The sequence below is a fragment of the Hevea brasiliensis genome, chromosome 7 (genome assembly GCF_030052815.1).
Source record: "Hevea brasiliensis isolate MT/VB/25A 57/8 chromosome 7, ASM3005281v1, whole genome shotgun sequence".
NCBI classification, from domain to species: domain Eukaryota; kingdom Viridiplantae; phylum Streptophyta; class Magnoliopsida; order Malpighiales; family Euphorbiaceae; genus Hevea; species Hevea brasiliensis.
The window spans coordinates 11,494,993-11,507,000 of record NC_079499.1 but is presented as its reverse complement, the minus strand read 5'-3'; the positions used below and the strand labels follow the sequence as shown (position 1 = coordinate 11,507,000).

General features: G+C 30.3%; 1 protein-coding gene across 1 annotated transcript; it reads right to left on the bottom strand.

The window, feature by feature from the left end:
• Nucleotides 1-6,405: 6,405 nt before the first annotated feature.
• Nucleotides 6,406-7,566, bottom strand: LOC110638801 (F-box protein At3g07870-like). Its single transcript, XM_058149365.1, has one exon. It carries the CDS (start codon nucleotides 7,564-7,566, stop codon nucleotides 6,406-6,408), a length of 1,161 nt encoding a protein of 386 aa, XP_058005348.1.
• Between the last annotated feature and the right edge of the window lie 4,442 nt (nucleotides 7,567-12,008).

The window sequence follows — 12,008 nt, the reverse complement described above, 5'->3', positions numbered from 1 at the left end:
AATTGCTAGAAATTGTTTCTAGTGTCCTATACACATCTACAACCTCTCTAAAGGCAAATCCCTAATTTTTAATTGGTTGACAAGGCTTGAGAAGCTGGTTTAGGGGTTGCCCATTGGTTATCTTAGTGTGGACAAGCTAGAGGGATAACTCTTGGGGTCCTATGTACTTCCCAAAGGTACCAATTACATCTACAGTGCATCAAAAGATTAGTGCGCATATTATTCTTTTAATCTAGGGTTATAATGAATTAATTTGTTAATTCAAAAATCTTAAATGGCAAATGTAAATCCTAATACATATTAAAAGAGTTTTAATATGCAATTGAACATTGAAATCAATTAGGTACATAATGGATATGGCATGATGCATGAAACCCTAGAAAAATTTTTGAATTCAATATTCTAATCTAACAATTTTCATGCTTCCGCTCCTTCTGGTTTATCTTTCTTGTCCTTCAGAGAAGCAAGATACTTTGGGCAGTTCCTCTTCCAGTGCCTTCTGGCAGTGGAAAAACTTTCCTTTGCCTTTGTCAGCTTCGGTCTTGCCCTTCTGTTTGGCTATCTTCTTTGATGGTCCAGGAACTTGAGGTTTCTTTTTCTTATTACCCTTCTTCTTCTTGGACTTTCTAGCAGAAGAAGAAGATGCAACCAAAACTACCTCTTTTCCTTTATTGCCCAGTATATTCTTTTGGGCAATAACCAGCATGTTAAGCAAGCCAGCCATAGTGCATTCTTGCTTAGTCATATGGAAATTTGTCATAAAATTCCCAAATGACTCTAGTAGGGATTGAAGGATCAATTTCGTTTGCAGTTGGAAATTCATGAGAAAATTAAGATGTTCCAGCTGGTCAATGAGCCAAATCATCTTGTGGGCATGATCTCCTACATTTTGTCCTTCTAACATCCTCATGCGGAATAGCTGTCTAGATATCTCATATCTAGCATTCCTACTATGCTTATCATACAACTCTTGTAGGTGAAAAGGAATCTCATTCACACTTTGCATGTTTTCATGTTGCTTCTGTAACTCATTAGTCATAGAAGCAAGCATGTAGCATTTGGCTCTCATATCATGCTCCTTCTACTTGTCCAAAGTCTTTGATTCCTCTGAAGTGGCCCATGGAGGTAAGGGACCAGGAATCTTTCAATTTAGAATATATTCAATACGTTCTAGGTTTCAGACAAGTTTTAAATTTTTAAACCAATCAGAAAGGTTAGGTCATGTCAACTTATTGTGATCAAGTATGCTCGCAAGGATATTGGATGGTGGTGGTTGTTGTGTGCTCATTATTATCAGGAAATAAACTATAGAAATAACAAGATTAATTAGCAAATGTATCAAGTAATTAACCAAAATGATTATGGTCTTTTAATCAAATTGGTCCTCCCACTAACTGGGGTAATCCTACACTTCCAAAGTAGGAAACAGAAATCCTAGTTGGATGGATTTCTAGTGGGTGATTGATTTCTTATAGTCTTATTGATCATCCTCAGGCACATCCATTATTGGAATTACAATAAACTATAAGTGAGCAACTCCTTGCTCATCACATCTCATGTGAGGTTTAATCATTTATTTGGATCCTAATGTCAAAAATCTCAGGCACATATATTATTGATTTATCTTGCATTAGTTAAGTTGATCTCATTGAGCTAGTCGGCATGCAAATAATTTTAATGACCTCAGGCATATCCATTATTGGCCACCAACTATTTACATACTTACAGCATCTTATGCTTAACAATTATTCTTAAGAAAATCTCTAAAACAAATGCATCATTTCCAAGCTCATATAGCTAATAATGCAAGTATTTAAAATTTTTTAAAATAATTGCCTCAATAAAGGGCCATGATATAATTACCATAATTATAACATTTCCAACTTAATCATTTGTTTGGAAGATTTCATGGTCAGCTTAATTACTATTATGGTCTCACTTTGCACATTATCCAGTTGGCATGCATATATCATATACTTGCATAAATTCATACACATCTCATGCATACATGGATAAACAAATAATATGGTATGATCTTGGACTTTTTAAGAGATTCAATTATGAGCCACCAAGAATTGAATCAGGGTATTCCTAGGTGTATTTCATTCATTTATTTTACAAGAGTTGCTGAACGAGTACATAATCAACCCTTGATTTGATTTCCTCCCACTGGTCCCACCAATGATCTTGACCTCTTTGTTCTTCTTGCAATCCAGTTACATTGTAACCCTTGGCATACCGAGGTGAATTTACAAGAATATGGACTTTAAAGTTCTTAAACAAATGAAATTACATCCTAAGTTATCATAACACCTATGATACATGCCACTAAAAATAAATTAATTATTTTACATCCCAAAGAAAAATTGAAATAAATAAATAAATCCAATCACATTTGTCTTTCATTATCCATGATCATCCATCATGCATATTTAAAATTTAACAATTAAATAAAATATACATACTTAAAAATTAAATTGAATATCATATATTCAACAAAAATTCAAATTTGAATCTTATTCAAATAAATTTAAATTTAGAAACTTTTTCCAAATTTAATTCCATGAAAACAATTTTTATAAATTAATTGTATGATTAAAATTCCTAATTAAACCATTTAATTAGGTTTGGGCTCAATTATGGGCCTTAAATTACACAACTTTTGCATAATGGGCCCAAAAAATCAAACCCAACACACCCCTAAACGAAGAACACGGCCCGTGTAACATTTACACGGCCTGAGGCATGTGAAAACATGGCCACCCTGTGCAAATGCAGCCTTCGGCATGAGATGAGGTGTTCAAGAGACACAGCCAGTGTCGTTGAGCGACACGCCCCTAGGCGTGCATCAACACGCCCCGTGTATGCTGAAACATACCTTGGGCAGTGTAAAAACCTGGAACACGGTCTAGGCCGTGTTTCTTGCTGCACTTTGGCTTTTAAGGGTTTTCTTGATCCAAACCAACTTCAAATCAACCCAAATTCAACCCAATCACACAATTAAGCCTCATAATCAATCTAAATAGCAAATATAGTGGCTCTGATACCAATTGAAGGCATGGAAGCATGGGAATTAGGGCATTTAAGCATTGAAATTTAAAACTTTATATAGGGCTACATGCAACATACCATATGTTTTATGTGCCTAATCAATTTCAATGCTCATAAGCATACCAAAACACATTTTAGCATGCATTAAAATCTTCATTTGCCATTTAATATTGTGAATGAACAAATTAATCCATTAATCCCTAATTAAAAAGAGGGATTTTAAGTACTAACCTCTTGATACACAATCGATGCAATTCCCACTCTTAGAATGCTCTTAGGACCCTAAATGTTGTCGCTCTAGCTTGTCCACCATAAGCACACCAATGGCAGTCCCAATTTGACTTCCAAAGCCTATTCAACCACTTGAAATTTGGGGTTTATGCTTTAGTTGTGTTGTATGAATGTATGAAAGAATAAAAACACTTTCTAGCAAATTTAATTCAAAGCAAATGGAAGGATTATCTTTGAATTAATTGAGAAAGAAAGAAAAGGAGAAAGGGACCATGGCTGCCGTCCACTTTGAGGAGAGGAAAAGAGAGTTAAATTTTTGTTTCTTCTTCCCTTTTGCTTTTATACTTAGGTCAAAGTCTCACTAACTCCCTTGTCACATGTCACCACTTGATTTAATCTTACTTTTGTTGACTTAATCTCATCAAGCCAAGTGTCAAAGGTAGATTGAATCTTAACTTTTATCATCTTGCATGATTGGAAGACAAATGGCAAGCTTATATGATGCCATGTGTCACCATCTCAAGGAGCTACATGTCACTATGTGAAATGACCAATTTACCCTTACTTTTTAATTTGAGTTCTCAACCCAAAATTATAATTTCTCCTCTTCAAATTAATTTATATCAAATATAAATTAATTAATTAATTAATCTTATTAATTAATTTCTCACAATTAAATTCATATTTAAACAATTAAATATAAATTTAATTTATGTTATACATCTAATAACTTAGATTTGGTTTCAAGTCATGCTAGGGACTTTGCAATCCTATTGTAAACCAAACCTATTTAATTAATTAATTAATTAAATCACATTTTACTTGGTGATTAACTTGTGCAGATGTGTGACTTACTAGGCTCATTACTTATTGGCAATGACAAATGATATTATCCTATAATATCATTAGAATTCTTTCTTACCTTAAATGATTTCTCTAAATCATTTCAGGCATATCACAGATCATGGTTGACACCTAGCATAGCATGCCATGGCCACCCAATCAGAGCATGCCATGGCCACCCAATCAGTAATAAGGAATACCTTAAATAAATCTTTAATCATATGTTACTATACACTAGAATCTCTCCGTTACAAAATCCCAATTCCAGCTGGAGTCATGGTTAATATCAAACTTCATTTGCTATGAACATTAAGTTCTCTTTTTATTCTAATTCTTGATTAATTAGATTTTCTTATCAGAAACTCTTTCCTGACTAAATCTATTTGTCCTGGCCAGGAACTTAAATCATCAAGAATAATTAAATGAACATAGGGTTTCATCCCTATTTACTTAGGTAACGGATTCCATCTTGATCAACACTTATCTCGATATATAACTAGTAGGAGCCAACACATACCCATATACCCATACATAGTACAAGTATGAAAGTAGTATCAAACTAAAATCACCTATATATAAGATAATTATGTTATCTTAGGTCTAAAGATTATATGCACTGATATGATATATGACAATGTATTGACAAGAGTAAACTCCATGTTTTTATTATAAGCATCACTAATTCGGTCTACTTATCATGTATAAGTGCCTATCATGTTTGTTATGTGGCATGAGACTCACCACTCCAACTTATTTATATCTCATATTAATAATTTGGGAACAAACATGATTACAATCTTTCTAGATAAGTCATATCCTTTATGAAGTATCCTCGATTGTAAACTAATATATGATACTTTGTACTAAAAATACTATCACTCATATTCTTAACAACTTAAGAATAGAATTTCTAACAAAATATCAATGGACATTTTCAATTACACATAAATAGATTATGTAAACGGAAAAGTGAAATTATCTTTTATTAATAAAATATGTACAAGATATATACAAAATGATATACTCTAGGGCATACTACTAACAGTTAAAAGGGACTCTCGTTAGTATGGCACCATGTTGACCTTGGGGAGATGAAGGTGTTAAGCCGTCTCAATGCTTGGAAGAGAGACGTGAGGGTATGACCAAAGGAAAGGAAATTGGTATTTTTGTACATGAAACAAAATAACTTATTAGCGAGAATTACAGTCAAGAATCACTGGTAGTTTCTCTCCATTTGTTGAAGATATTGAAAATTCTATAGCTCAAGGTGGTATAGATGGCGATGATGTTGTTTTTATTAACGATAGTGGAGTAACTAATGGTATGGCACCATGGAGACCTTAGGGAGATGGAGATGTTGAGCCACCTCAACTCTAGGAGCAGAGACATGAGATGGGCATGGTCAAAGGAAAGGAGATTGATATTTTTTTTTTGTACATGAAATGAAACAGCTCATTGACGATGAATGCGGTCAGGAATCGCTAACAATTTCTCTCCATTTGTTGAAGATATTGAAAATCCTATAGCTTAAGGCAGTGGAGATGGCAACAATACTATTTTTATTGACAGTAGTGGAGTAACTAGTGATATAAGTTTAGGCATGTTGAGTGGGTATGATTTTATGGTTTTTCTTATTTATGAGTTTGATGATGAATAAAGGATGAGAGTGGGTCTGATTGTTAATGGTTTGATGTGTGGGAGTTGAATAAGGGGGGATAAAGGCATGGGAGAGAGAGCGAGAGAGATGTCAACTTCTAGCCAGAGAGAGAGAAGAGAGGGCTAAGAAGAGATTTTTTTTTTTACTGTTAAAATACCACATGGCAGGTAAAGAAATTTTTTATTGTTTTTATTCGAACAAAGCATGTTTACTTAAGTTTTTTTTTTTTTTTGCTTACGATGTCTGAGAGATTTTGAATTGTGTTAAATTAAAGGTGGAGGATTTTTATGATATAAATTAAAATTGAAGAATATTAATAAAATAACCATCAAAGTTAAAGGACGATGGATAAAATTTATCCGTTCAATTTAATATATAAATAATTTTTAATATAAAATATGCTTTTTATAATCGGATATATTATTTTGTTAATATAAAAAAGAATAAAAAAACTATATATATATATATATATATATATATATATATATATATATATATATATATATATAATCATCCATATATAATTAGATTATTTAATTTTATAATATAAAATACATAAAGGAAAAAAGAAATACTAAAACCCGATGAAACTCTCAGAAAAAATGAAGCATCCCCTTCATTATTTACATACCAATAAGCAGGCTGTCAATCCCATTGAGATTACCATCATGAGCAACTGCTTCAAACATATTTGGCATTCCTGGAATTTTAATATCCTTAAATGTCCCCTGCCTTGGATCATAAGAAAGCAAAGCTCTACATTTGTATTGCAGCAATATTTCACCATTTTTCACACTACATATAACTCTAGTAAATGACCTTCTATACATTCTTGAAATTTTACAGGCAGGATCAACTTCTTCTTCTTCCAATTCTCTAGGCAAGTCACTACTAATATTGAATTCTTTGGTCCAAGATTGCCTCACTCCATATTCCTTCATTACCCAAATCTCAAATGACCCATAATTGATATTCAGAACTACAGAAAGGCATCCTCCTATAGTTACCAAGTTGAGTCTGTGGTAACCATGCCTTTCAAAGCCAGCAGAATCTGGATTTGGAACCATTCGAAATTTCTCATCTGCCAAGTCAAAAGAGATGAGTCTGTTATTACCTTGGGGATGGATGAATGGCGAATTAACCCAATGAAGTTTCCCATTAACCATAATCTGTGCTGGAGACTGAACGAGATTATAAGATATCTGTCCTAAGCTCCTCCAAGTTGGGCTGCCCACAGTCAAAATTTCAGCTTTTGATTGTGGGTATCCACAAATCCTACGGCCTCTAACATTCTCTGTGCTATGGGAAATCTTCAGAACTTTATACTCCTTTGTCTCTGCCTGGATCCCAAATCCAAGTACTGTGCAGACATCTTCATTCTGATGAGTGGACTTATTAGGCAACTCCAAGAAGTCACTGGTGAAAGGATTGTACAAATGGAATGTATTCCGTGAAGAATTAGATAAGCATAACCAACCATTGCAAGAGGCTGCGATGTCAAAATCAGGTATTGGAGGTAGAGAAATTCTTTTCACCAACCCAACATTGCTGTTGTTAGGATAAAAGTACAAAGCATAGAGCTGGTTTTGAATAGGATGGTCACCATGTAAGATAAGACATGGATTAGTATTATTTGTAGCCATATGGGTGAAATGGAGATCAATAAGAATTGGGTCTTCAGCTAAGTTCTGCCATGATCGGTTTACAAGCTTAGCATTGAGTAAAGATGGTGTAGGTAGTCTAGAAAGTATGTTGAGCATGATCTCACGTGGAAGACTCTCCATGGTGATCTACCTTGTTAATTTGACTGTGATCCTTGCGAATTTGAAGGGTTTGGAAGCTGTTCTTAGTAGATAGGTGGGTCTTACGAGACACAAGAAATAAAAAAATAGGTGTCTTTAGCCTTGAGATGAAGGCAAAGATAGCTGCAATCAACCATGTTGGACTTCCATATAAACTAACCAGAGTGAGAAAAAGACGTTTTTTATTTAGTTTCCAACTGCTAATTTATGGCTTAGTTAATATAATATTATTCTCTTATGTGCCATAATGATAATCTCATTTTCCCATTTTCATCTGTCATAAATTATAGTTATTTTTTATTTTAAAATAATAATGTATTTATTAATTTACTTACATATTTCTATTTTTCTTAGTACAATGTGGGATTGAAATCTGGACTCTCATGTTCATACTAATATATTTTTATTTATTATAATCGAAAAAATAAAATTTATTAATTTCATAAATATGAATTATTTAATTATTAATATTAATGAAATAATGTAAGTAAATAGTATATTATGAAAAGATAAATAAATTTTATTTTTTAATTATATTAAATATATTTTATTAATTTATTTTTAAAAAAAGATATTAATTTATTTTTATGAAGCGAAATGAGTACTTTAATATAATTTATCTTTTAATTCATCATTCATTAATTATATTGTTAAAGTTGGCCCATCTACTCATCAAGTGATTGATCATTCAAGTAGTTCAATCACGGTTTAATTCACTTAAAATTAACAAAATATTTTTAGAATATTTTCTTTCTTTTTTAAATTAATTTAATTCTTGATTTAATTAGTTCCATCAGTAATTGGTGTGATTATTGGTTAAAACAATGTTCATTCCCATCTTAACAGCTCATGGCTCCACTGGTGATGATCCCTAATTTCATTTTTTTTTTTTAAATAAGAACAAAGATTTGAAATACCATTTCAAATGGAATATCATCTCCTTTTCAAATATACTTTTATATAATTTTCTTTTAAATTTAGTAAATATCTATCTTTAGATGTCTTTATTTATCATAAAATATATATAATAATAAAAAAATATTAATTAGATAGCTAGACAGCTGTGCTTGATAATAGAAATAAAATTAAAAATAAAATCTCATACATATCCTTGTATATATGAGACCCACCATTTTGTTTTTAGTGAGAATATGCTCCAAAATTAATTAATTATTCCTTTTATAGTGGACATTAATAATCCTCTCATGAAACTTTTCTTCGAATTATATAAAAAATAAATAAAAGTTAATTCAAAGTATGAATATATTATTCTAAAAAAAAAAAAGAATACGTCCATATATACAATTAAATATGCAAAGTGACAGATAAATTGAAAGTTTCAAAGCTTGTCTGCTAATGATAACCGAAAATTCAGAAGCTCCAAAAACATTACATCCATTTTCCTTGCAAACTATGATCAGAATACTCATTATCAGCTTTATTCCAATGTTAATTTCAAGGAAATTGATATTATTATCAAAATTAATCTTCTATATGCTTACTACTTATAAATATTATTCCTTCCGACTATTTTTATATATCATTTAAAGTTTTGCATTATATAATTAAAAAAATAACTAAATCATATATATTATAATAAAATATTTCTTAATTTTTTAAAAATTATTCTTTATTTCATTTAGATTACATTTAGTATAATATAATTATATGTGTAATATAACTGTGATTATATTATATATTTAATTATTTTATTTTATAAAAAAATTTAATAATAATTATTTAACATAATCAATTATATTTTAATTAACATAATGATTATTACATTAAAAAAATAATGTAATTATAATTATTTATTTTGATTTAATTATTTATTTTTGTCATCGCTATCATAAATTATCACCATACGGCTATCACTGTCTGATTACCGCCACAATTTAATCACCACTATAACTCAACCACTAATTACTGCAGTAATTACTATTTATTATTAAAACTTGCATAATTTTAATATTAAAAAAAATTATCAATATATTACATACATTTTGATTTTATAAATTAAATATAAGAATGTAATGATAATTACATTAAATCAATCATTTCATTATATAATTGATTACATTATATTACATTACGCCGTACCAAACATAATCTTAGTTAACAGGAAAATGATAAGATGGATTTTAGAAAATTATAGAAATTATTTTATATTTAGCAGAAATAAGGATAAAATTAAAAAAAAAAATTCATTAATACTCTTTTTTTTTAAATGACAGATAATTTAATGAAATAAAAGCTGAGAAATATGAAAAGTTTTGTAGGAATTACAGGGTTTTCTTTTTTAATTTTTTTTCCTCTTTTTATTTTTTAATGTTTTTCGATCTTTAGATCGAAGTGTATCTTGATTTTATATGCCCAAGGAAAGTAGCTAAGCTTAAGTTTCTGTTTGGAAAGAAATTTTATAAAATAATGGAAGATTTTTGAAATTTTTAAAATTTTGAATGTGTTTGAAAAATTTTATAGTTTTTTAAAATAATATTTTTGAAATTTTTTAAAAACCTACAAAATTTTTATTCTTTTAACCTATTGATGAAAAGTTGCCTTCTCTTGGAAACCAAGAATCCTCAAGTCTAGAGATATATAAGTTGCTAATTTTTACAAGTTTGAGGGTTTGATTGAACCAAAAAAAAAATTAAGGGCTTAATTGATTATTGGCTAATAGTTAAGAGGCTAAAACCAAGAATCCTCAAATCTAGAGATATATAAGTTGCTAATTTTTACAAGTTTGAGGGTTTGATTGAACCAAAAAAAAATTAAGGGCTTAATTGATTATTGGCTAATAGTTAAGAGGCTAAAACCAAGAATCCTCAAATCTAGAGATATATAAGTTGCTAATTTTTACAAGTTTGAGGGTTTGATTGAACCAAAAAAAAATTAAGGGCTTAATTGATTATTGGCTAATAGTTGAGAGGCTAAAACGGGCCTTTTGCCTAATCTAGAAGATTCAATAGTGTTGATAAAGGGTTGTACACTCCATCAAATAACCTTCAAATTTAAATTTCTTATCAATAGGAAGATGTACACTTTTAGAGTACTCTTCTTCAAAAAAAAAAAAAAATCTTAATAATAAAAACACATAATAACTTCATTAAAGTATAGAAAATAACACAAAAACTCAAGATCTACTAATAAGGATAAATATAAGGATCTATTTATTCAAAATTTATTAACAATAATATATATGAGGAGATATATTCAAGATATGTTCTAAATGAACCCAAATATGAGAGTTATTAAAAAAAAAAAAAAAAAAAAAAAAAAAAAAAAAGAAGAAGAAGAAGAGGGGGGATTGCAACTAGTAAAAAACTCACACTGACCACCCAAGATGATATCAAATTGATGAAAGAAAAAAATTAAAAAAATAAAAAAAACAAGAGATTTTTAGAGAGAAAGCAGAGCTCTCGTAAACTAGACTTAGTTCAATTTTAAGTCTTCTTCATCGGTTAATTTGTAGGTTAAAAAAAAAAAAACTGCCCATTTGATAACTGAAAATTAATATTACACCTCTCTTTGATTAGTCTTTCATATTTTCTGCTAATTTGTTAAGTGAAATTCTAATTGTATGGTCGAATGCCATTTTGGAGAACTCTACCACTTCATTTTATTTATGAAATGGAATTGGTATTTATTATTTATTTATACATAAAATTTCATTCTTTTTTTCAAAAAATGTAAAAATAGTTATTCCACATATACATAAGAATTAGCATTTTAAAATTCTATAGAAGTGTGGAATTATCAATGACCTCCTTTTTCTTTTGTTACGATTATTTTAACTAAAACTTAAATTTAATATCTCATAATCATAAAAATAAAAAAATTCTTTATGATGCAATATATTAAAAATTCTTTTAATTAATGTAATAATATATATAAACTAATTATTCACCGAAAAAATGGCAGACTCCCAAACCTCTCTTCACTGATTCCCCCTTCTTCCTACTCCTCCTTCATCGAAACCTTCCAACAATGTACCTAGATAACTTTCCTCAGGACTGGAATGCTCATGCCATTCTAAGGTCTTTCTCATAGTTTGGTAGGATAAGTTATGTGTTTGTCCCAAACAAACTAAGCAAAAAAGGCAGAAAGTTTAGTTTCCTTAGAGTCCCATCTATGGATGAACTGCGTAAGCTTTTAAGCTACTTGAATGGGTTATGAATTGGTTTTTGTAAGTTGAGAGCTCTTCAATCTAGATTTGCTCACAAGTCTTATTCGAAGAATGATTAGCGTAGGAACATGGCTCCTCCCTCTCTACGAGAATATAGAACAAAGCCCTCGCAAATGCAGGCCTCACTCTAAATGATTCCAACACTAAAAATATGATGGGTGGCAGTTATACGATGTCACTTGAGGATTCAAAAGAAAATGAGGCCTGGCTTGCTCGATCCATGGTCGCTTCAGTGCTT

What these genes read in the sequence shown, in the direction of transcription:
- LOC110638801 (XM_058149365.1), bottom strand. Translation starts at nt 7,566, where the DNA reads ATGGAGAGTCTTCCACGTGAGATCATGCTCAACATACTTTCTAGACTA.